Source organism: Bos javanicus, chromosome 18 (genome assembly GCF_032452875.1).
Source record: "Bos javanicus breed banteng chromosome 18, ARS-OSU_banteng_1.0, whole genome shotgun sequence".
Classification (NCBI taxonomy): Eukaryota; Metazoa; Chordata; class Mammalia; order Artiodactyla; family Bovidae; genus Bos; species Bos javanicus.
The window spans coordinates 14,430,415-14,456,465 of NC_083885.1; the positions used below are offsets into that span (position 1 = coordinate 14,430,415).

General features: G+C 50.2%; 1 protein-coding gene across 2 annotated transcripts in view; it reads left to right on the plus strand.

The window, feature by feature from the left end:
- Positions 1-25,685, plus strand: part of ACSF3 (acyl-CoA synthetase family member 3) — a 44,491-nt gene extending 18,806 nt beyond the window's left edge. For both annotated transcript variants that reach the window (XM_061387020.1, XM_061387021.1), the window contains 4 exons: positions 15,484-15,610; positions 22,618-22,752; positions 23,084-23,195; positions 25,361-25,685. In XM_061387020.1, the coding sequence (XP_061243004.1) occupies positions 15,484-15,610; positions 22,618-22,752; positions 23,084-23,195; positions 25,361-25,508 (522 nt within the window). In that variant the 3' untranslated portion in view covers positions 25,509-25,685. The remainder of the gene's footprint in view (positions 1-15,483; positions 15,611-22,617; positions 22,753-23,083; positions 23,196-25,360) is intronic.
- Positions 25,686-26,051: the final 366 nt, after the last annotated feature.

Genomic DNA, 26,051 nt, shown 5'->3' on the forward strand with positions numbered 1-26,051 from the left:
CCTGTCCTTCTCCACACACGCGGGCTCACCCTCCTGACAGTGGCCCCAAGTGGGCGTCCACTCCTGCCGGTCCTTGGCTCACTGCCTGCACACCCTGCCACCCCACCTCCGTGCAGTGACACCATGTGGTGACTTCCCCCCGTGCAGGCTCATCAGGGGTCTTATTTTGTCCATATGGAGGTCCAGTTGTTCATATGCTATTTGCTGAGAAGACTACTCTTTCTTGTTTGTAAAGTATATACCTATTTGAATATATGTGTTGTTTAGTTGCTCAGTCCTGACTCTTTTGCACCCCAAGGTAGCCTGCCAGGCTCCTCTGTCCATCTCTGGGATTTCCCAGGCAAGAATACTAGAGTGGGCTGCCATTTCCTTCTCTAGCCGATCTTCCACACCCAGGGACCGAACCCACGACTCCAGCATTCCAGACGAATTCTTTACTGCTGAGACCCCAGATATATTTTCTTCCACTGTATGTGTATCTGTTCTTCTGCAGTATCACAGTCTTAACCACTGTGACTGTATAGTAAATCTCAAAATTGTAGTGTTAATCTAGCAACTTTATTCTTATTCAAAGGTTTTTTGGCTGTTCTAGTTCTTTTGCTTGCCCATACCATTTTAGAAATAGTTTGCCTATATCTACAAAAAATCCTTTTGGGAGCTTGGTGAAAATTGCATTCAACTATATATCAGTTTGGGGAGAGCTGACATCTCTACTCTGAGGATTCTTTCAATCTGTAAACCTGGTACACCTCCCCATTTAGTTCTGTTTGGCAGGGGTTGTGTGAGTGAGATCTTCAGCATGCTGCTGCTGTACATGTTCTGTTAGATTCATACCTGAATATTTCCTCCTTTCTCCATCTCTTACTCCTTTTTCTCTTTTTCAATGATTGTAAGTAAGGTCAGAATTTTTTTGGGTTTTGTTTCTAATTTATCACTAGTATATAGAAATACGGTTGATTCAAGCTATTCACTTTGTATCTTGGTAAATTCATTTTTTAACTTTCAGTTCAGTCGCTTAGTTGTGTCTGACTCTTTGCAACCCCATGAACTGCAGCATGCCAGGCCTTCCTGTCCATCACCAACTCCTGGAGTTTACTCACACTCATGTCCATTGAGTTGGTGATGCCATCCAACCATCTCATCCTCTGTCCTCCCCTTCTCCTCCCACCTTCAATCTTTCCCAGCACTGTGGTCTTTTCCAGTGAGTCACTTCTTAGCATCACGTGGCCAAAGTATTGGAGTTTCAGCTTCAACATCAGTCCTTTCAATGAATATTCAGGACTGATTTCCCTTAGGATAGACCGGTTGGATCTCCTTGCAGTCCAAGGGAGTCTCAAGAGTCTTCTCTAACGCCACAGTTCAAAAGTATCAATTCTTTGGTGCTCAGTTTTCTTTATGGTCTAACTCTCACATCCACACATGACTACTGGAAAAACCATAGCTTTGACTAGATGGACCTTTGTTGGCAAAGTAATGTCTCTACTTTTTAATATGTTGTCTTGGTTGGTCATAGCTTTTCTTCCAAGGAGCAAGCGTCTTTTAATTTCATGGCTACAGTCACCATCTGCAGTGATTTGGGAGCCCAAAAAAATAAAGTCTGTCACTGTTTCCATTGTTTCCCCATCTATTTGCCACGAAGTGATGGAACCATATGCCACTGATCTTAGTTTTCTGAATGCTGTGTTTTAAGCCAACTTTTTCACTCTCCGCTTTCACTTTTATCAAGAGGCTCTTTGATTCTTCTTCTCTTTCTGCCATAAGGGTGGTGTCATCTGCATATCTGAGGTTATTGACATTTCTCCCAGCAGTCTTAATTCCAGCTTGTGCTTCACCCAATCCAGTGTTTCTCATGATGTACTCTGCATATAAGTTAAATAAGCAGTGTGACAATATACAGCCTTAATGTACTCCTTTCCCGATTAGGAACCAGTCTGTTTTTCCATATCCAGTTCCAACTCTTGCCTCTTGACCCGCATACAGCTTTCTCAGGATACAGGTCAGGTGGTCTGGTATTCCCATCTCTTTAAGAATTTTCCACAGTTTGTTGTGATCCACACAGGCAAAGGCTTTGGCATAGTCAATAAAGCAGAAGTGGATGTTTTTCTGGAAATCTCTTGCTTTTTTGATGACCCAATAGATGTTGGCAATTTAATCTCTGGTTCCTCTGCCTTTTCTAAATCCAGCTTGAACATCTGGAAGTTCATGGTTCATGTATTGCTGAAGCCTGGCTTGGAGAATTTTGAGTGTTACTTTGCTAGTGTGTGAGATGAGTGCAATTGTGCAGTAGTTGGAGCATTCTTTGGCATTGCCTTTCTTTGGGATTGGAATGAAAACTGACCATTTCCAGTCCTGTGGCCACTGCTGAGTTCTCCAAATTTGTTGGCATGTTGAGTGCAGCACTTTCACAGCATCATCTTTCAGGAGTTGAAATAGCTCAACTGGAATTCCATCACCTCCACTAGCTTTGTTCGTAGTGATGCTTCCTAAGGCCCACTTGACTTCACATTCCAGGATGTCTGGCTCTAGGTGAGTGATAACACCATCGTGATTATCTGGGTCATGAAGATCTTTTTTGTATAGTTCTACGTATTCTTGCCACCTCTTCTTAATATCTTCTGCTTCTGTTAGGTCCGTACCATTTCTGTCCTTTATTATGCCCATCTTTGCATGAAATATTCCCTTGGTATCTCTGATTTTGTTGAAGAGATCTCTAGTCTTTCCTACTCTATTGTTTTCCTCTATTTCTTTGCATTGATCACTTAGGAAGGCTTTCTTTCTCTCCTTGCTATTCTTTGGAACTCTGCATTCAATTGGGTATGTCTTTTCTTTTCTCCTTTGCCTTTTGCTTCTCTTATTTTCACACCTATTTGTAAGGCCTCCTCAGACAACCATTTTGCCTTTTTTGCATTTCTTTTTCTTGGGGATAGTCTTGATCACTGCCTCCTGTACAATGTCACGAACCTCCATCCATAGTTCTTCAGGCACTCTGTCAGTCAGATCTAATCCCTTGAATCTATTTCTCACTTCCATTATATAATTGTAAGGGATTTGATTTAGGTCATACCTGAATGGTCTAGTGATTTTCCCTACTCTTTTCAATTTAAGTCTGAATTTGGCAATAAGGAGTTCATGATCTGAGCCACAGTGAGCTCCCGGTCTTGTTTTTGCTGACCATATAAAGCTTCTCCATCTTTGGCTGCAAAGAATATAATCAGTCTGATTTTTGTGTTGCCCATCTGGTGATGTCCATGTGAAGTCTTCTCTGGTGTTGTTGGAAGAGGGTATTTGCTATGACCACTGTGTTGCGTTCTCTTGGCAAAACTCTATTAGCCTTTGCCCTGCTTCATTCTGTACTCCAAGGCCAAAAATGCTTGTTACTCCAGGTATTTCTTGACTTCCTACTTTTTAGCTTTAGGACGTTTTAAAAATTATTTTTCCTTGAGGTTTTCTATATACGCAGTCGCAAATAGAACAAATTTGTTTCTTTTACAATCTGTATCCCTCATTTCTTTTTCTTTACTTATTGCCCTGACTAGGATTTCCCGTATGATGTCAAATAGGAGTAGTAAGAGTGAATGTCCTTATCTTATTTCCGATCTTATGGGGAAGGTATTAGGTCTTTCACTGGAAGCATGACAGTAGCTAGACTTTCTGTAGATCCCATTCCGTTTTTTATATGCTGAGAGTTTTTTCTCATGAATGGATATTTTCAAATGTCTTTTCTGCATTAATTTCTTCTTCCTTATTTGGCTGCTAATATGATGGATTATGGCCTTCCCTAGTGGCTCAGATAGTAAAGAATCTGCCTGCAATGCAGAAAACCCGAGTTCGATCCCTGCATTGGGAAGATCCCCTCAAGAATGGAATGACAGCCCACGCCAGTATTCTTGCCTGGAGAATCCCCTGGACAGAGGAGCTTGGCAGGCTGCAGTCCACGGGATCAGACACAACTGAGCAACTAACTCACATGGTGATTACACTGAATGATTTTTCTTTTTTTAACATTTACTTATTTATTTGGCTGTATTGGGTCTTAGTTGTGGTACTCGGAATCTTGGTTGCCTCATGTCACAGTCTCTCACTGTGCTGCACGGGCTCTGGCTGCGACCCCATGAACTGTAGCCCGCATGTGGCACCTTAGTTCCCCAACCGGGGGTCAAACCCTTGTCCCTTGCATTGCCCAGTGGATTCTTAACCAGTGAAGTCCCTGCATGATTTTTCTAATATTGAACCAGCCTTGCATTTCCAGGACACACCCACTTGGTTATGGTATATCATTCTTTCTATATAGTATTGGATTTGCTTTACTGACATTTGTTGAGGATTTTTGCATCTGTATTCGTGACGGATTTTAGTCTGTAGTTTTCTTAGACTTTTTTTGTCTTGCATATGAAGGTAATGCTGGCATCATACAATTAGTTGGGAGGTGTCCCTCTTTTATTTTCTAGAGAAGATTGCATATAATTGGTGTTACGTATTTTATAGAATTTCTACCTAACCATCAGGCCTAGTGGTTTCTTTTTTTTATTTTTGGAAGATTTTAACTATGAATATAGTTTCTCTAATAGTTATAGACGATTCAGATCATCTGTTACATTTGGGGTGAGTTTTGGTAGATTGTGGTTTTTGAGAAATTGAATACTTTATGCATGGCGTTTTTCACAGTATTCCTTTATTGACCTTTTAATGTCTGCTTAGTATAAAGTGATACCCTTCTCACAACACATATTGATAATTTGTCTATTTATTTTTTTCTTTGTTATTCTTGCTAGAATTTTATCCATTAAAAAAAAATTTTTTTTTAAATTCACTTCAGAATTCCTTGATTTTTCTCTATTTCTTTTCTCTTTTCAATTTTAATTGGTTTCAGTTTTTATCTATATTGTTTCTTCTACTTGCTTTTGGCTTACTTTTCTCTTTTTCTTTTTTCTTAAGGTAAAACATTAGGTTATTGATTTGAGACTCCCTTTTTTCTAATATATGCATTTAATGATATGAACTTCCCTTTAAGCGTTGCTTTAGCTTTGGTGGTTTAGTTGCTAAGTCATGTCGGACTCTTGGAACCCCATGAACTGTAGCTCACCAGGCTCCTCTGTCCATGGAATTTTCCAGGCAAGAATGCTGGAATGGGTTGCCATTTTCTTCTCCAAGACATCTTCCCAACCCAGGGATCAAACCCATGACTCCTGCATTGCAGGTGAATACCACTGAGCCACCAAGGAAACCTTACCTCTGAAATTTTGATACATTGTATTTTAATTTTCATTATATTCAAAATATTTTCTATATTCAAAATATTTTCTAATTTCTCTTAAAACTTTTTCTTTGATTGATGGATAAGTTAGAAGTATGTTGTTTATTTTCCAAGTTTTAAAATTTTTTCTTTTATTGATTTCTAATTTAATTCCACCGCAGTCAGAAATGAAGGAAATGGCACCCCACTCCAGTACTCTTGCCTGGAAAATCCCATGGACGGGGAGCCTGGTAGGCTACAGCCCTGGAGTCTTGAAGAGTCGGACTCGACTGAGTGACTTCACTTTCATTTTTCACTTTCATGCGTTGGAGAAGGAAGTGGCAACCCATTCCAGTGTTCTTGCCTGGAGAATCCCGGGGACAGAGGGGCCTAGTGGGCTGCTGTCTATGGGGTCACACAGAGTCGGACACGACTGAAGCGACTTAGCAGCAGCAGCAGTCAGAAAACATACTCAGTATTATTTCCGTTTTTATAAATTTGTTGAGATGTGTTTTATGACTCAGAATGTGGTCTTTCTTGGTGACTGTTCTGGTGCGCTTGAACAGTGTGTATTCTGCTGATTTTGGTTGGGGTGTAAATGTCCCTTAGATGAAAACGGTTGATGATGGTGTTCAGGTCTCTCTCGTATCTGTGCTGGTTTTCTGCCTACGAGTTCTAGTACCACATGAAGAGTGTTGAATTCGCCAGCCAGAATTGTTTGTCTGTTTCTCCTGTCAGTCGTGCGCAGCTTGTGGGATTTTAGTTCCCTGACCATGGATTGAACACAGGCCCGCAGGAGTGAGAGTACAGAACCCCAGCCCCTGGACCCCCAGGGAATTCCCTATCGGTCTTTTGTTTTTGGACTTTGAAAGTCTGATGCTTGGTGAATACACATTTATAATTGCTCTGCCTTGTTGGTGAATTGACTTTTATCATCATGTAAGGCCTTCTTCAATAAACAATGCAAAGAAATAGAGGAAAACAGTAAAATGGGAAAGACTAGAGGCTCTTCAAGAAAACTGGAGATACCAAGGGAACATTTCATGCAAGGATGGGAATAATAAAGGATAGAAATGGTATGGACCTAAAAGAAGCAGAAGAGATTAAGAAGAGGTGGCAAGAATTCACAGAAGAACTATACAAAAAAAGGTCTTAATGACCTGGATAACCACGATGGTGTGGTCACTTACCTAGAGCCAGACATCCTGGAATGTGAAGTCAGTAGACCTCAGGAAGCATTTTTACAAACAAAGCTAGTGGAGGTGATGGAATTCCACCTGAACTATTTAAAATCCTAAAAGATGATGCTGTTAAAAGTGCTGTGCTCAATATGTCAGCAAATTTGGAAAACTCAGCAGTGGCCACAGGACTGGAAAATGTCAGTTTTCATTCTAATCCAAAGAAGAAGCAGTGCCAAAGAATGTTTAAACTGCTGTCCAATTGCACTCATTTCACATGCTAGTAAGGTAATGCTCAGAATCCTTCCAGTTAGGCTTAAGCAGTACATGAACTGAGAATTTCCGGGTGTACGAGCTGGGTTTAGAAAAGGCAGAAGAACCAGAGATCAAATTGTCAACATTTGTTGGATCACAGAGAAGGCAAGAGAATTGTACAAAAACATCTACTTCTGCTTACTGACGACACAAAAGCTTTTGACTGTGTGGATCACAGCAAACTGTGAAAATTTTTTAAAGAGATAGGAATACCAGACCACCTTACCTGTCTCCTGAGAAACCTATATGCGGGTCAAGAAGCAACAGTTAGAACCAGACCTGGAACAACTGACTGGTTCAAAATTGGGAAAGGAATACGACAAGGCTGTATGCTGTCACCCTGCTTATTTAACTTATATACAGAGTACATCATATTAAATCCCGGGCTGGATGAATCATAAGCTGGAATCAAGATTTCTGGGAGAAATATCAACAATCTCATATAAGCATATGATACAACTCTAATGGCAGAAAGTGAAGAGGAACTAAAGAGCCTCTTGATGAGGGTGAAAGAGGGAAGTGAAAAGGCTGGCTTAAAACTCAACATTCAAAAACTGAGGTCGTGGCATCTGATTCCATCACTTCATGGCAAATATAAGGGGGAAAAGTGGAAGCAGGGACAGATTTTCTTTCCTTGGGCTCCAAAATCACTGCAGATGGTGATTGCAGCCATGAAATTCAAAGACGCTTGCTCCTTGGAAGGAAAGCTGTGACAAACCTAGACAGAGTATTAAAAAGCAGAAACATCACTTTGCTGACAAAGGTCCATTTAGTCAAAGCTATGATTTTTCCAGCAGTCACGTATGGATGTGAGAGGTGGGCCATAAAGAAGGCTGAGCACTGAAGAATTGATGCTTTCAAATTGTGGTGCTGGAGAAGACTCTTGAGAGTCCCTTGGACTGTAAGAAGATCAAACCAGTCAATCCTAAGGGAAATCAATCCTGAAGATTCACTGGAAGGACTAACGCTAAAGCTAAAGCTCTAATGCATTGGCCACATGATGCGAAGAGTCTAATTATTGGAAAAGACCCTGATGCTGGGAAAGATTGAAGGCAAAAGGAGAAGGGAGCAGCAGAAGATGAGATGGTTACATATTACCACTGACTTAATGGACATGAATTTGAGCAAACTCCAGGAGATAGTGGAGGACAGAGGAGCCTGGCATTCTGCAGTCCACGGGGTTGCAAGAGTTGGACACGACTTAGTGACTGAACAACCATGAAGCTGCTGGTAACATTCTGCTGTTAAATTTATTTTGTTTGTATTAATATAGACTCTTCCTGATCTATGGCTTGGTTTCTTCTGATTGATGTTTGCATGGCATATATTGTTCTATCCCTTTGCTCCTAACCTGCCATGTAACTGTATTTGAAGTGAGTTTCTTATAGATAGCACGTGTGTGTGTTAGTCGCTCAGTCATGTCCGACTCTTTGCGACCCCATAGACTGTAACCTTCCAGGCTCCTTTGTCCATGGGATTCTCCAGGCAAGAATACTGGAGAGGGTTGCCATGCCCTCCTCCAAGGGATCTTCCCGACCCAGGGATTGAACCAGATTCTCCCGCATTGCAGGCAGATTCTTTACCTTCTGAGCCACCAAGGAAGCCCTGTAGATAGCACATAGTTGGATCATGTATGTTTTTTAATCTAATTTGAAGTTTGTCTTCTAATTGTTATATTTAGAGCACCATGTACATTTAATGTGACTGTTGATATGTTTGAATTTAAACCTCTCATTTGTTATTTGCTTACGGTTCTGGCCCTCAGTTTCTCATTGCTTGGCTTTCATCCAACTGCCCTGTTTGGGGTCATTTTTTTTAGTATTCCATTTTAATTTGTCTGCTGAGTTTTTGAACATACATCTTGCAGTTTTTAGTAATTGGTCTAAGGATTACAAAATACATGGTTCACAGTTTGAGATCTACTTAGACTCAACATTGTGACACTTCCAGCAGGACACAGAACTCCTACTACTGCAAAGAAAAGGTAATCATCGCTCATGTAAGTGCTGAGGCTGACAAGGACCCACATGATGGGCGTAGGGACCCCTCGTGGGATATGCAGAAGGCAGAGAGACTGGGCTCAGCCCTGAAAAGAGCATCAGCAAGAGGGGGTGACAGCCAAGGAGCAGTGGGGGTCACTGGATGGAAGTTTACTAAGAGGAAACCTCATGGGTCAGGGGGATCCTGGCTAAACAGGATCCTAACAGGATTTGTACTGAAGGCTGGCTGGGTGGGTGGGTGTTCAGCCATCACCAGCGAGGTGGCAGGGGACGAGGAACCGGACAGATAGGAGGGTGAGCAGATATCCGAGTGGAGGGGCCTCTCACTAAACTGACTTAGCTGAGTTCTTGCTAAAACTGGCTTTCATAGGAAGTACACTTTAGCTCAGTTTGTAAAGAATCTGCCTGCAATGCAGTTTGATTCCTGGGTCAGGAAGATCTGCTGGAAAAGGGTTAGGCTACCCACTCCAGTATTCTTGGGCTTCCCTTGTGGTTCAGCTAGTAAAGAATCCACCTGCAATGCAGGAGACCTGGGTTTGATCCCTGGATTGGGAAGACCCCCTGGAGAAGGGAAAGGCTACCCATTCCAGTATTCTGCCCTGGAGAATTCCATGGACTGTATAGTCCATGGAGTCGCAAAGAGTCGGACACGACTGAGCGACTTTCACTTGCACTTTCACCCTGATGGGCCCAGGAGAGGTTTAGGAGGCTGACTGCAGTTGAATGGAGCAGTGGGTCTTTGTCATACCACATGGGTCACTGTGCCTTCTCCCTTTCAGGTTATCGTTGTCATACGTAATGGCGCCGTGTATGGCAAGCTTCCTTAGACAGTGGTACAATTTTTGCATTCAGTGATCAAAAATTCACAATGAAAAGAAGAGTCGGTTTTATTCAACCAAATATTTACCAATTCTGTTGCTTTTCCTTTACTTCTGATCTCCCAGGTTCAATCTGACTCAGGAATTTTGTAGTAACTTTTCTAGGTCAGATCTGCTGATAAAAGATTCTTTTCTTTCTTCATCTAAGACTGTCTTTTCTGTATCTTCATTCTTGAAAGTTCACTGGATTTGGAATTCTGGGTTGTCAATTATTTCAATGCCTAAAACGTGTTATTCTGTTTTGTTTTTTCTGGTCTCCACTGTTTCTGCAGAGAAGTCAGTAGTTGTTTGAATGCCTCAAAGTTATGCCCTGATGTCAAGAGTTTTGTCTTTCTTTTTAGTTTTCAGTGATTGGATTATATGTCTTGGCTTGTATTTCTTTGGGTTTATTTGGGGCTCATGGAGCTTCTTGAGTCTTGAATCTTGAGCTTCTTGAATACATTTATGTATTTCACCAAACTTGAGGGATTTTAAGCCAAATTTTATCAAATATCTTTGTGTCTCTAGCTTTTCCTCTTCTGGGAATCTGATATCATGACTGTTAGCCCTTGTGATACTGGTCTTGGCTTCTCATTACTGGTTTATTTTTTCCGGTAGTTTTTCTCCTATTCAAGTTGAGTAATATCTATTGCTGTTTCTTCAGGTTCTACGATTCTCTCCTTTGTGCTCTCCATTTTGCTACTTAGCCCATTCAGCGTGTTAGTCACTTCAGTTCAGTCGCTCAGTCGTCTCCGACTATTTGCGACCCCAAGAATCACAGCACGCCAGGCCTCCCTGTCCATCACCAACTCCTGGAGTTCACTCAAACTCATGTCCATCGAGTCGGTGATGCCATCCAGCCATCTCATCCTCTGTCGTCCCCTTCTCCTCCTGCCCCCAAGCCCTCCAAGCATCAGGGTCTTTTCCAATGAGTCAACTCTTCGCATAAGGTGGCCAAAGTATTGGAGTTTCAGCTTCAGCATCTGTCCTTCCAATGAACACCCAGGACTGATCTCCTTTAAGATGGGCTGATTGGATCTCCTTGCAGTCCAAGGGGCTCTCAAGAGTCTTCTCCAACACCACAGTTCAAAAGCATAAATTCTTCAGTGCTCAGCTTTCTTCACAGTCCAACTCTCATATCCATACATGACCACTGGAAAAACCATAGCCTTGACTAGACCAACCTTTGTTGGCAAAGTAATATCTCTGCTTTTCAATATACTGTCTAGGTTGGTCATAATTTTCCTTCCAAGGAGTAAGCGTCTTTTAATTTCATGGCTGCAGCCAGCATCTGCAGTGATTTTGGAGCCTAAAAAATAAAGTCTGACACTGTTTCCACTGTCTCCTCATCTATTTCCCAAGAAGTGATGGGAACAGATGCCATGATCTTCGTTTTCTGAATGTTGAGCTTTAAGCCAACTTTTTCACTCTCCTCTTTCACTTTCATCAAGAGGCTTTTTAGTTCCTCTTCACTTTCTGCCATAAGGGTGGTGTCATCTGCATATCTGAGGTTGTTGATATTTCTTCTGGCAATCTTGATTCCAGCTTGTGCTTCTTCCAGCCCAGCGTTTCTCATGATGTACTCTGCATATAAGTTAAATAAGCAGGGTGACAATATACAGCCTTGACGTATTCCTTTTCCTATTTGGAACCAGTCTGTTGTTCCATGTCCAATTCTAACTGTTGCTTCCTGACCTGCATATAGGTTTCTCAAGAGGCAGGTCAGGTGGTCTGGTATTCCCATCTCTTTAAGAATTTTCCACAGTTTATTGTGATCCACACAGTCAAAGGCTTTGGCATAGTCAATAAAGCAGAAATAGATGTTTTTCTGGAACTCTCTTGCTTTTTCTATGATCCAACAGATGTTGTCAATTTGATCTCTGGTTCCTCTGCCTTTTCTAAAACTAACTTGAACATCTGGAGGTTCACAGTTCACATACTGGTGAAGCCTGGCTTGGAGAATTTTGAGCATTACTTTACTAGCGTGTGAGATGAGTGCAATTGTGCGGTGAGCATTCTTTGGCATTGCCTTTCTTAGGGAGTGGAATGAAAACTGACCTTTTCCAGTCCTGTGGCCACTGCTGAGTTTTCCAAATTTTCTGGCATATTGAGTGCAGCACTTTCACAGCATCATCTTTCAGGAGTTGAAGTAGCTCAGCTGGAATTCCATCACCTCCACTAGCTTTGTTTGTAGTGATGCTTTCTAAGGCCCACTTGACTTCACATTCCAGGATGTCTGGCTCTAGGTGAGTGATCATACCATTGTGATTATCTTGGTCGTGAAGCTCTTTTTTGTACAGTTCTTCTGTGTATTCTTGCCACCTCTTCTTAATATCTTCTGCTTCTGTTAGGTCCATACCATTTCTGTCCTTTATCGAGCCCATCTTTGCATGAAATGTTCCCTTGGTATCTCTAATTTTCTTGAAGAGATCTCTAGTCTCCCATTCTGTTGTTTTCCTCTATTTCTTTGCATTGATCGGTGAGGAAGGCTTTCTTATCTCTCCTTGCTATTCTTTGGAACTCTGCATTCAGATGTTTATATCTTTCCTTTTCTCCTTTGCTTCTCACTTCTTTTCTTTTCACAGCTATTTGTAAGTCCTCCTCAGACAGCCATTTTGCTTTTTGCATTTCTTTTCCATGGGGATGGTCTTGATCCCTGTCTCCTGTACAATGTCACGAACCTCCATCCATAGTTCTTCAGGCACTCTATCTATCAGATCTAGTCCCTTAAATCTGTTTCTCACTTCCACTGTATAATCATAAGGGATTTGATTTAGGTCATACCTGAATAGTCTAGTGGTTTTCCCCACTTTCTTCAATTTACGTCTAAATTTGGCAATAAGGAGTTCATGATCTGAGCCACAGTCAGCTCCCGGTCTTGTTTTCACTGACTGTATAGAGCTTCTCCATCTTTGGCTGCAAAGAATATAATCAATCTGATTTTGGTGTTGACCATCTGGTAATGTCCATGTGTAGAGTCTTCTCTTGTGTTGTTGGAAGAGAGTGTTTGTTATGACCAGTGCGTTCTCTTGGCAAAACTCTATTAGCCTTTGCCCTGCTTCATTCTGTACTCCAAGGCCAAATTTGCCTGTTACTCCAGATGTTTCTTGACTTCCTACTTTTGCATTCCAGTCCCCTATAATGAAAAGGACATCTTTTTTGGGTGTTAGTTCTAAAAGGTCTGTAGGTCTTTATAGAACCATTCAACTTCAGTTTCTTCAGTGTTACTGGTTGGGGCATAGGCTTGGATTACCACGATATTGAATGGTTTGCCTTGGAAACGAACAGAGATCATTCTGTCATTTTTGAGATTGCATCCAAGTATTGCATTTCGGACTCTTTTGTTGACTGTGATGGCTACTCCATTTCTTCTAAGGGATTCCTGCCCACAGTAGTAGATATAATGGTCATCTGAGTTAAATTCACCCATTCCAGTCCATTTTAGTTCGCTGATTCCTAGAATGTCGACATTCTCTCTTGCCATCTCCTGTTTGACCACTTCCAATTTGCCTTGATTCATGGACCTGACATTCCAGGTTCCTATGCAATATTGCTCTTTACAGCATCAGACCTTGCTTCTATCACCAGTCACATCCACAACTGGGAATTGTTTTTGCTTTGGCTCCATCCCTTCATTCTTTCTGGAGTTATTTCTCCACTGATCTCCAGTAGCATATTGGGCACCTACCGACCTGGGGAGTTCCTCTTTCAGTATCCTATCATTTTGCCTTTTCATACTGTTCATGGGGTTCTCAGGGCAAGAATACTGAAGTGGTTTGCCATTCCCTTCTCCAGTGGACCACATTCTGTCAGACCTCTCCATCATGACCCTCCCGTGTTGGGTGGCTCCACACAGCATGGCTTAGTTTCATTGAGTTAGACAAGGCTGTGGTCCTAGTGTGATTAGATGGACTAGTTTTCTGTGAGTATGGTTTCAGTGTGTCTGCACTCTGATGCCCTCTCACAACACCTACCATCTTACTTGGGTTTCTCTTACCTTGGACGTGGGGTATCTTTTCACGGCTGCTCCAGCAAAGCGCAGCAGCTGCTCCTTACCTTGGACGAGGGGTATCTCCTCAGGGCTACCCCTCCTGACCTTGGATGTAGAGTAGCTCCTCTCGGCCCTCCTGCACCCGCGCAGCTGCCTCCCCTTAGACGTGGAGTTGCTCCTCTCAGCCGCCTCCCCTGACCTCGGGCATGTGGTAGCTCCTCTCGGCCGCCGTTAGTCACTTAGTCATGTCCAACTCTTTGTGACCCCATGACTGTAGCCCACCAGGCTCCTCTGTCCGTGGGATTTCCCAGGCAAGAATACTGGAGTGGGTTGCCATTTCCTTCTCTAAGGGATCTTCCCAAGCCAGGGATTGAACCCGGGTCTCTGACATTGCAGGCAGCTTCTTTGCCATCTGAGCCACCAGGGAGCCCATTCAGTAAGTTTTCCTTGTTTCTCTTGTTGTAGTTTTAGTTCTAAAATTTCCGTTTGGTTCTGCCCTGTGTCTTTTATTTCTCAGCTGAAACTTTGTATCCCCCGTATTTGCAGTGTTTGCTCTTACCTGTTAGAGCATGTTGATAATCTGTGCTTCAGCGTCTTTCTTAGGCGCACCGAGTACCTGTGCCATCTGGTGCTGTCCCATACTGATGCCCTTTTCCCATAAGAGTTGGCACTTTCTTGGCATTTCATGTGCTGAGTTAATTTTGTATTGTGTCCTAGACACTCTGTATTGTGTTATGAGACTCTGGATCTTGTTCACGTCCAATGGAGAGGTCGGTATTTTTCTGTTACTGTTATCTAGTTGGTCTAAGTCTGCAGCCTGCCATCTCTGGGGTCGGTTTCCACGTCAGTTTCATTTTCACAGCCTCTGTTTACTGTGCATACCAGCCCTGCAGACGTGGCACCCCGTGGCCAGGCCGACGTTAGCAGTGCAGCAGATGAATGATGGCAGTGGGAAAAATGGTGAAATTCAAATAAAGTCTGTGGTGTAATTGAAAAAACAAACACCTCCTCTGAGCAGACTGGATGGCAGAAGCCCCTCTGGCCTGGAACACGCAGCCCAGTCCCCCTGGGTGACATCAGTCCTGTGTGGGAGCCAGGCGGTGGGGAGGGTCCCCTTGCTGTCCACCCGCTGTGTCAGTCCCAGGGGCATTCAGCTTTCCATCCAGGCCTCAGACAACTCAGACAATTTTACAGCACATTTCCAAGGGTCTCTTTTCTTTAAAATAGGGGGATGTTCTCCCCCACGAAAAGTTCATCTCAGGTGGGACCTGATGAGCCAGGCAGGGTTTTCCAGGGGCACTTGGTCTCATGGATCATAGTTACATTGCTGTCAGGCAAGCCATGAGTGTGGAGCCAGTGAGGCCCCACTGAACGTGGTTCCGCCTTTGCTCTGTCCTTTTCCAGCATCACAGACCCCGACTCCATGTCTTAGAACACCCAGACCCCTTCCACCCTCACTGTGCCCATAGCTGGGAGACTGTAGGGTCCCTGTTCATGACTGCCTGGCTCTCCCAGGCACCCGGCTCCTCCCACCATAACCCCCATGGGCCCCCTTCCCGCCCAGCAAAGCTGCTGATCCTGAGCTCTTCCCAGCAGCCATGGCAGATGTGGGCAGCTGCCCACTTCTCCCGTGTCCAAGGTCGGTCTAAAAGACACCCTGAAGACAGTTTCACAAGAGCGTGGCCCTCAGAAGTGGACAGACAGGCCAATCAGGCCAGGCTGTGAGCTCTGGGTCGGGGTGGGCACAGAGGCCTTGGGCAGCGTTTCTGAGTGGGGCGTGGAAGCTGGTTGGTGCTTCCCATCAAAGCATCTAATCTCAGGAGAGCATATGGGCCTCAGGAGGAACTGGAGTGGTAGAGATCAGCCTGAAGGGGTGAACTCTGATGCCTACCTTTGTCTTTCACCACAGGTGACCCCAGGGTTCGAGGAGAAAGAGGGTGAACTCCTGGTCAGGGGGCCCTCTGTGTTTCGAGAATACTGGGACAAGCCGGAGGAAACGAAAGCCGCCTTCACCTCAGACGGCTGGTTCAAAACAGGTAGGCGGGTGGGTCCAGAGGGGACGAAGAGGAGCCAGTACCGCTGCAGCAGGACACCCCCAGAATCCTCCCTAGAGAGGGGAAGGGGGCACTTTGCATCTCCTGTCTTTAAAGCTGTACCCCCGACACTGTACCCTAGCCCCCCGCAGCCTCTGGAAAGAAGATCCTGAGGCTGTGAGCTTCGGGGGCCAGCTTCCCCCAGCCCTGTGGCCAGACTCTGGCCCTGTCCCTTGCCCAGCCGCCCTGCACGTGGTGGTCCATCTGCCCCTCAAGGGTCAGGATTCCCCTCCTGAGGGACCGCTTCTCTCCACATCAGAGACCCTCCCTGCCTTCCCATCCCCACTCCCCCTGCTTTGTAGCCCCTCCCCCACCCCCACAGAAGGAGTTTGCTTGCGGTTTGGTTTGGTCCCCTGAAGTCTGCTCTCTGTCACCTGCCTGCACAGTGTGTGTAGCCAGAGCCTGGGGCCCTGTGCAAGGGCAGGCAGGGGTCCCCCGACGTCCGTGCACCCAGAAACTGCTCTGAGGTGCCTCACCACCCCCCCGCCCCGACCCCCACGCCCCTCTCCTTGGTCCCATTGGTCCCATCGAGTATGAGGCCAATTCTGCAGATACTGGAAGTGTTCGAGTTTGTAGCTGCACGGGATTCACTGGTGTGTGCTCACACAGGACACTCCCAGCAGTTCCTGACAGCCAGGAGAGGGGCTCCGGGCATTTGTCCTTTGCTTGTTGCCTATCTGAATTTCTAAAACTTGCATGCTGAGCACGCATTATGTCACAATTATCTTAATAATCTTAAAGCAATATTTTCCCAAAAGAAAGGCCTGCTCCTCTGTCATCATGAGACGGCCTACTAATTAGAAACGCACCTCTTGACAGTTCCTCTGTGGGCAGCAGAGCGGAAGAGAGAGTGATGCGCAGCCGTGAGGGCACACGGGTGCGTCTGGGGGTGGGAGAGGCAGTGGTCGTGCCCTTGGCCTGGTGACCCCCTGGGAACCACTCCAGGCCGAGGCACACACATGAGTCTTCATGGGCTCAGGCAGCGTGGGTTCTCAGGGTAGAATTCACTCTCTAGTCTGCCACCATCGTGGGCCTCAGGTCACTGGGTGACAGAGCAGGGCCATGCGCATACCCCCCAGCAGTCCTGGGGTGCTGGGGGCCGTCAGGTGGGGCTCGAGGAGGGGAGGGGGCGGATGAGAGTTCCCCAGAGCAGAGCAGAGGCCTGCTCCAGGGGCCCTGGGTGGTGCCAGCAGAGAGCTCAGTGGTTGGGCCCCGGGGCCGGGGCAGCTGTTCATGCATTCCAGCCTCCCTTTGTAAACGTTGAATTCGTACAGGCCGGCCTGGTGGCAACAAGATTACCACTGCCCTTTAAATGCAGGGTTTAAGAAATACAACTTTAGGCTCATCCTGCTTTTGTGTGTCCCTCCTGGAGCCCTCTGAGCATCCTGACTTGGAAATCTGACTTCTTTGTGGGCATCTTCCTTTATTTTTAAACTCAGCTAAAGCTGCAGTCTATTTCTTTAAAAGCACAGGAACCAAAGCCCTGTGGACTTTGCCAATAGCAGGGCTCGCGCATGCTGGGCCAGCAGCGTGCAAAGTGAGGGGCAGTCAGCATAACACGTCTCAGTCCCTGGTCGTGATGAATATTTCAGTTGAAAGGAATAGCATGCATTAATTATCGTAAAGAGATGTCTTTAGGAGAAAATGATTTTGAAATTCAGTTTAATTTCATTGTAATGCACAGCAAACAGGAAGGGAGTCTGTGTGTTTAATTGGCTCTCGGGGGTGAGGCCTGGAAGCCGCGTGCCTTTGTCACAGGCCATTAGTGATACAGGCTGCATAATGTGCGCGGCAATCAGCGCACAGCTGCCGCTCCTGCGGGGCAAGCGAGCGGGATATTAAGTAGAAATCAGGATGAATTAAACTTAACCCTTTCCCCGACCAGCCCTCCTGCCACACACATTCTGGCCCAGGCTGCAGGGGGCTGTGTCCGGGGCTTCCCAGAGGATGAGGGGAGAGAGGCCGCCCTCCCCGGCCTGCACAGAGCTCAGTTTCCATCGCCGGGAGCTCCCTGCCAGCCCCTGGGGTCCTGGCTGCTGTTCAGGCAGGAAATCAGAGCCTCTCTTCTGGAGCACCCCCGATGATGACCCTGACTGCATCCCGCCTTCCACGCATGCGTGTGCACAGGCTCAGTGCTGGCCCCTGGGGAGGGGGGGAACGGTGATGCCCAAACTCCCTCCTCAGGGCTTTACACTGACCCCGCTGTCAAAAACGAGGATGCGGGACAGATGGATGTAAGGACACAGGATGAAGCTAAAGATAGAGATGAGGACACAGACAACCTGGGACAGAGACGATGACCGAGACAGAGCCGAGGACACGGGACAGACATGGGGACACGGCACGCATATGGGAATGCAGACCTGAGCCGAGCCAGCGCCGCAATCGTCCTGCCCTCTGGACGCAGTAGAGTGACTGGCAACTGAACAAGGAAACAGAAACATCACCTCTGCCTTATTCTAGAGAAGATCTCCTGGGGCTTCTCTGGTGGCCCAGGAGTAAAGAATCTGCCTGCCAACAGAGACACGGGTCCATCCCTGACTCGGGAGGATCCCACGTGCCATGGAGGAGCTGAGCCCATGTGCCCTAGAGCCCAGGCTCTGCAGTAAGAGAGGCCACCACAGTGAGAGGTCTGCTCACTCACCACAACTAGAGAAAAGCCTGCCCACCAGCGAAGACCCGGCACAGCCACAGTTAAATTAAGCGTATGAAAAAAGAGACAAAGTCTCTACCCTTTAAAGGTTTCATCACACAGTTTGCTGTTAGTGACATAGGAGATGGAGCATCCCTGATGATAAACCCACACATTTGTGGAAGGAGCTCAGGTAACTGGGGTAGGGTGTGTAAGAAGCCCACCAGGATGTAACAGGGTACCTGGCACTGAGTTGATGATCCCTTTTTCTTCTGTTAACGAAAACACAATGATATTATCAGAGAAAAACTTTAAAGGGTATTTATCTAAGAAAGAAGGTTCACCAGCAGAAAACAGAAGGGAGCCGTTCCGTGGCCCTCTGCACACTCGGCTGAGCATGGGGTCCACTGAGAGGTTGGGGAGCCTGGGACATGAGGGCTGACCCAGGCTGAGAGAGTGGCCCCCTGCGCCCAGAGCCCAGGAGGAAAATAAGGCCCCAGGCAAGCGGAGGGGAAGTGCGGTCGGCCATAAAAATGCAGAAACTGTTTCACTTCCCAGTGGTGAAAGGCAAGTATGGAGACAGACTCCATCCACCAAACTGGCAGAGACTCTTCTGGAGCTGACGCTCAGTGCTGCGGGGTGGGTGCTTGGCTCCCGCGGGCGGGGTGCATGTCAGGAGGGCTCCTGGGAATCCATTCACAGACAGAGGTGTAGGCTCCGATGTTTATAGACCCCTCGTTTGCTGCTGGGTTCATGGGCGCCTCGGGTGCGTCCAACCCGCAGAGGATTGCGAGCCTTCCACACCCACGGCCCGAGTGATCCCGGCCTCAGGGAGCCCTGTTGGCATGTGCCACACACGCGTGTCTGCGGGCATGCACAGCCGTCACGGACGGGTTTGCGCACCATGCGCAGGACACTGGCTGCTGTCTCTGCATGATTCCCTCTAGGCCTTTGTTTCTCTCAGCAGAATTTCCTGGGTGAGCTCCGCCGCCACAGGTGAGGGTGAGACGCTCTCAGTTGTGTGAGACTAAGCCCCGCCCCCCCCCGCCCCGCCCCGGCGCTCACCCTGCTCCAGGCTCACCTGCCCCGCGCTCACCCGGTGCACACTCAGCTCTGACACATTTTTTCCGTAACCTGTGCATCCGTTGTGACCAACAACAGTCAGGAATCAGGCAGCATATTGATCAGGCAGGGTTTCTTGTTAGGGTGTGACAGCGCGTGTAGCTGGAGGATGTCGACCCCTTTGCGGCTGCTGACCGTGAATGATTAGCACGTGCCCGCCCCCCAGCAGGGCCCTCCAGACCCCCAGGACGTGCGGTGCGGGCAGACTGCTGACCCACTGGCCCCGGCCACCCCGCGGGGCACAGCCCATGTGGCAGACTGTGGTGCTGCCTGGCGGCCGTCCCTTTGTGTGGGCTTTACTTTGTGTGTCTCATGAAACCCTTTGTTCCCCGGTGGTCGCCGAGACCTGCTTCTCTGTGTTCTTCTGGCACACCCTGCTTTGCTTCACCTGGCAAAGCTCCTGTGCGGACAGTGGGTCCCATCCCATCTCACTCCTGCTGGGCCTCGGTGCTGCCCTTTGGCCTCTGTGTCTGCCCAGGCTGGCCCAGGCCTCTGGGCAGAGGGTCCTTGTTTTCATCAAGGTCCCATACGGGCAGCTGGGAGATTCCAGCCGTCTGTCAGGTTTGGGGAGGAGCCCTCGTACCCCAGCTGTGTCCATGCTGGCGGCTGGAGGCCACCCAGGGACTGCCAGACAGTGGACACACTATTCGGGGCTTCCTGAGTTGGGGTGCTCGTCTGTCCAGCCCCACCAAGAGAGCCCCCCGTGCTCCCCCTCCCCCACACCAGCATACAGCTTCCACCCACCTCCTTCCTCCAGGGTCACGTCTGTCCCTGCAGCCCTGAGTCGTCCTCCTCGGCTCGGGCCATGTTCCCAGGAGCCTCTGAAGTGGGCAGCAGGAGGTGCACTCCGGAGAGCTGTGTCACCGGCATACTCGTCTGGCTGGGCCGGGCTGGGCACAGAGCTCTAGTGTCCAGCTTTCACGGACACTGCTGGCCACAGCCGCGTTGCTCCTGGTGCATCGTGACCTTTCCCCCCTCTTGAGTCCCTTTGCCCTGGGAGCCCTTTGGTCGACAAGCCCCCTGCCTCTGGGGCTCTGACTGTCCTCGTCTCGCTAGTGCGCTTGATGGCTGCATTCTCCTCTCCGATGTCCAGCGGGGGTCGGGGGCTGAGAGCAGGAGGTGGGTTGGGGGTGGGCTCCGTGCTGCCGTCCACCCGCTCTGTCCCCAGAGCGTGAGCGGCAGCCGTGGACTGAGGGCCAGTGCCCCTGCGCCCTGCTCTCAGCCATCTTCTGAGCCTCCCCCAGGGTACCTGCCAGCCTGGCTGTAAATGGTCCACAGAGTCTGTCTACCTTCCTTCCAGCTGCCAGTCTTCTCCCCAACACGCCCTCTCCCATCCCCTCTGCTTTGGTGCCTTAAAAAAACCAGTTGCTGTTGACTTTATTTCAAGAGGGAGCAATCTGAGCTGTGTGTTGAGGCAGGCCCCGCTCAAGGGAGGTGTCGTGTGTCCGTTTTCCTTCTGTTCTTCTTGGCCTCCTGCTGGGCTATGCCGAGGGGCGCAGACCCACCGGGACCTTCTGCCTCCATCCTCATGTTCTGCGTCCGTCTGTCTGTCTCAAATCTCCGTCTTCCTCCCTCTTATGAGGATGTTGTGACCAGTTTGAGGCCACCAGGGAATCAAGGACCTCCATGACGTGTATCCTTACTTCCTGCCTGATGGTGACCCCAGGGAGTAGCAGGGCCTCCCTCACCCAGCACACAGGCCCGGGACCTCCCCGGTCCATCGTCCGTATGTCCTTCCACCAGCCCTGCCATCTCGGGGCTGGCTTTGCTCAAAGACCCTATCTCAGTGCTCTTCATGTGGCTGGAGGAGGTCAGTAAGTGGACCACCTGGTGTGCAGGGTCGAGGCGGGGTGCCAGGCAGCTAGTGAGGCCATGGGAGTGATGTCTGAGCAGAGCGGCGGGCGGACAGGTGGAGAAGCAGACGCTGCAGGTGGGCGGTGGGTGTGAGCGCCCCCGGGCAAGGGGCGTGGCTGGGGGGTCTGCCAGAGGACGTGGGTGTGGCCGTTGGGAGCTCTCGCCCTGGGTTTAGTTGACATCAGAGCAAGGAGGGTGCAGGTGTTGTGGCCAGGGGCCCTGAGGCCACCTTAGCCTTGGTGTGGGCATTGGGGGTGTCCCTGGTGGGACTAGGTGTGGGATGCGGAGCCCAGGGCAGGGCAGTGACCCCCACACCTCTGGGTCTCTGGCAGGCGGAGGCCAGTGGGAGCCAGGTCTGGAAGCCACAGGAGGGACCACCCTGGGCTGGGGTTGATACTCAGGGATGGAGGAGCCGTCCTGTGTGGAGGGGACACGGCCAGAGCCAGAGCCGCGTACCAGGGCCCTGGTGGGCCTCGGGGGGTGGGGCACCCTGTGTCCTGTCCCTGCAACCTGCCTGTCACTCCTGTCACACGCGTCCTTCCCTGCCATCCACCTACCCATCACGCATCCGGGACCGCGGTGGCTCCCAGGGCCTCCCCTTCATCCTGCTTCATGTTGGGCAGGAGGGCCCCCACCTCAGGAGCCCAGCTCCCGCCGCGGCCAGCTGGGCACAGCCATCCATCTTGTTTAATAGGCTGGAGCGCCCCGCGCGGCTGGGCTCCGGGAGAGCGAGCTGATGGATGGGCCTCCTGCGTTGGACGGCAATGTATCATGAAATATTGATTTATTCTAGCTAATCACCCGCGTGAAGTGTGTGAGAGCAGACGGTGGTGCGTCAGTGCGGCTCTCAGAGCACGGGCGGGCGTTCCCATGTGCCCAGTCTCACACATGCGTGCACACTTGTGTGAGTGCGTTCACCCTCAGCCCTGCTCCCCCTGTGCCCACGATGCCCCAGTGGGCATGTGCCCTGTGCCCTTGCTGGGGTGGGAAGCACCCACACTGAGCATGGCAGGGGGGGTCCCTTCCTCCTGCCAGATCCCCCACGTGACACCATGTGTGGCCCACGTCCTGTCGGGAAGGGTCTACCCTGATGCCCACGCCAGGCCCTTCTGTGGCTGGAACCCAGGGAGGCCCCATGGCTTGTACGTCCTGCCTCTGTGGTCCTGGGAAGCTGTGGGCTATTTCACGATGGTCCTTGTGGGATGTGGCCACATAGGCGTCTGTGTGGGCATCACGCAAGGCCCCAGCTGTCCACGTGGCACTGGCCGGCTTGTTCCAGAGAGATGTAGACACCCCGAGACACAGTGCCACACCCAACCAGCTGACCCAGGCCTCTCCCCAGGTGACACAGTAGTGTTCAAGGATGGCTGCTACTGGATCCGTGGCCGCACCTCTGTGGATATCATCAAGAGCGGCGGCTACAAGGTTAGCGCCCTGGAGGTGGAGCGGCTCCTGCTGGCCCACCCCAGCATCACCGGTGAGTGGCCCTGTGACCCTGCCCTTCGGCTGACACAGCTGCCCTCGGCTTCCCAGGCCATCTTGGGACCGGTCCAGATGTGGCTTCCTGTGTGTGTCAAGGCACACCATCCGGTCCTCTGCTCCCCTCGCAGCTCCCCGTCTCAGGTCCAGGCTGGCCAGTGCAGGCCATGACCCCGTGGTCAGGAGTGGTGGTGTCCCGGGCTGTCCTGACACCCTAGGGGTGCCCTGTGCCCACGTTTCTAGCCACTCGGGCTTCTCTGGGCCCTTCCTGCAGCCTTCAGTGCTCGTCCTCTTGTGTCCTGAGATCCCTCCCTCTGCTTCCTCCACAGACGTGGCTGTGATTGGAGTTCCAGACATGACATGGGGCCAGCGGGTCACCGCAGTGGTGACCCTTCAAGAGGGCCACTCGCTGTCCCACCGGGAGCTCAAGGAGTGGGCCAGGTGAGGGCTGAGCTATGTGGTCCTTATGGGAGCTGCCCCCCAACCCTGCCATACACACAGACACTCGAGGTGTGAAGGACCCCAAGACAGCTGTGTAATGATGGCTAGCGGGCAACATGGTCCTTACAAGAGCTGCCCCCACATACATAGACATAAGTGTGAAGGTAGTCCTTAAGGAGCTGCTCCCTCCCCCACACGGACACATGTGAGGCATGAAGGACCCCAAGAAGGCTGCGTTGTGATGGCAGGAGCAGATGTAGGACCCTGACCCCTGGCTTAGGTCTGAGCTTCCCAGGCAGGTTCTGAGGCAGACAGGGGACCCGTGAGCGCCTGCGTCCTCTCCCGGGTGTAGGAGGGACCTCGTCAGGGAAGGTCCATTCACAGAGCCCAGCTCAGAGGACGCTGGGGCAGGCTGAACAGGCTGGGGGCACCGCTGAGCTCAGGGCATTGCAGGGGCCTGTGGGTGCTCGCTGCCAGCTGAGCTCAGAAAGAAGCTGTTAGTTCTGTCCCCAGGTTCTCTATCTTAGATGTAGGAGGTTCCTCCCTCTCCCCTCCCCACCCCACCCCCTCCTTCTGCTGCTTCCTCGACACTGAAGATACTTGTGGCTCTCCCAGCGGGGTCTCGGGAGCAGTCGGAGTCCTTGTTTATCGGGCAGCACAGCTGGGCCATTAGATTCCCCTGGATTTGCAGAATCACAGCTGGAACGTTATAGTTTCACAAAGGCGTGAGCAGGATTCTAGTTGGCTTTGCTGCTTTGGTTAAACAGTTGCTTTGTTAAAAGGCAGAGCTCACCATCCTGTGCTGAGAGCGGGTCTCCTGGCATTAGAGGGGCTCCTTGTTGCCCCAGGCTCCTGGCATCCCTCCATGGGGTCTGCTGCCTGCCGAGAGCTTGGGGTCCTGGGAGATGCTCCCCGCAGGGTGGGCCTGGGGCAGCTGGGACCCTGGGCTTTGTGTCTCACACAAGCCAGCCATGGATAGTGACCCCGCAACTGCCCACCCCATGGATGGAGAGCAAAGGTCCTCCTCTCAGAGGGCAGGGCCGGCTCCAGATCTGTCTACACCCCTGGTGGGGGAGTATGCAGGAGGGGCCTCACTCCAGTCCTTCTTGACACTGGCTCAGTGAAGCTGCTGTTCCTATGTCATGTCTGTTGCCATATAAGGGTCTTTTTTAAGATTATTTTAAAATCATGTTTTCCCTTCCGCTGCTATTTTTCATTCTTGAAGATTCTTGCTTCACAGTCTGTCTGCCCCCCAGTAAAGGTCCGTCCTGCCCCTTCCCCCAGACTGCTGTGCTCCTAGAGGAGTTGGGGGAAGCTGGCAGCCACGCCCTCCCCAGCTCAGGCACTGTGAATCTAGGGGTGCGCGTGGCTTGGGGCTGGGCGGCAACACCACATTCCCGGGTCTGGACATGGCCTGCCCATCACACTGTCCAGTCACAGAAGCCCATGTGAGGCTTACACCCCCTGGGCAGGGGCGGGGGGTTAGTTCAGGAATCCCGTGCCCAGATGGAGCTCTGCGGGATCAGGTATCAAGCAGGGACGATGCTCCCAAGGCACTGAACAGTGGGGATTTCCCTGCAGGGAAGCTCTGGAACAAACAGCTCAGCTCTGCAGGGTTCCCACTCAGGCGGCACTTTGCCCTGACCAGTTCCTCCCAGACCACTTGCTGAGCTGATGCTCTCCAGAGGAGAACGGGTCTGTTCTCAGAAATGGCGAGCTCACAGGCTTTTAGACTGCTCCTCTCCATGCCTGGGACTTCTGTTCCCGTTTTGGTGACTATGGGTTGGGGTTCGGGCTGTGCGTCCTGCCTCTGTTGCCCCCCTGCCCCAGGCAGCACCTGTGCTTCTGCTGGTCTCTTACAAAGGGGCCCGTGTGCGGCCATGGCACAGGGAGCTCTGCCCAGGATAGCCGCGGTGCCTGCAGCCTCAGCGTGGGGTTCAGAGCTGACCGAGGCTATTCACAGGAGGATGCCTCATCAACGGGGCCCCTCCCACTCTGTGGGCTTTGGCTCTGGCGTGGGCGGGGCAGTGCTGGCCAGTGTGCATGCATGGTCAGGACACCCAGAGGTGTGCGAGGTGCCAACCACCCCCCTCCAGTAACCTCCCACTGGGGAAAGGTGCCAACCATCCCTGCGGCCCCTGCACTCAGGCCCCTTGTCTCTGCAGAGGCGTCCTGGCCCCATACGCTGTGCCCTCGGAGCTGCTGCTGGTGGAGGAGATCCCGCGGAACCAGATGGGGAAGGTCAACAAGCGAGACCTCGTCCGGCAGCTTTACCCGCATGAGAAGGGCGCCCCCGAGGCCGGGAGCCAGTGAGCCAGCCTCCCGCGCAGCCAGAATGAAACCACCTTAAACCCTGCAATGGCATTGTGGCTGTAGCCACACCCCACAGTTCCATATGCTCTGCACCCCTAACCCCCAGGTCCCAGTGTGTCCAGAGGTGTCTCGGGGAAGCCGGTCTCCCTGGAAACTCAATAAAGGCCTCACAGAGAAGCCAGTGCCTGTCCGGCAATCCCGCCTGGGTCTCTGTGGTCCCTGCCCTCGCATGGGGAGGGCGCGGTCTGCATGTGTGTGCACACTGCAGGGCAGGGTGAATGGCAGCCCTGGGCGTCCAGGGGAGGGCGTTTCCCACAACAAGAGTGGGTGGCTGTGGGGTCACCCTGTGACCCTGGCCGAGGCTCACTAAGCCTTCAGGGCCAGGGCCGTGGCTCAGGCGACCAGAGGGCAGGGAGTGCCTGACTTTTGGCCCCAGAGTGGCCACCTAGACCAGGGTTGGGCTGGGAGCCAGTATCTGGGGCTCTGGGGCCAGTTTTTCCCAGTTGTGGCTACAGCCTGTATCCCACCATCCTCAGGGTCCAG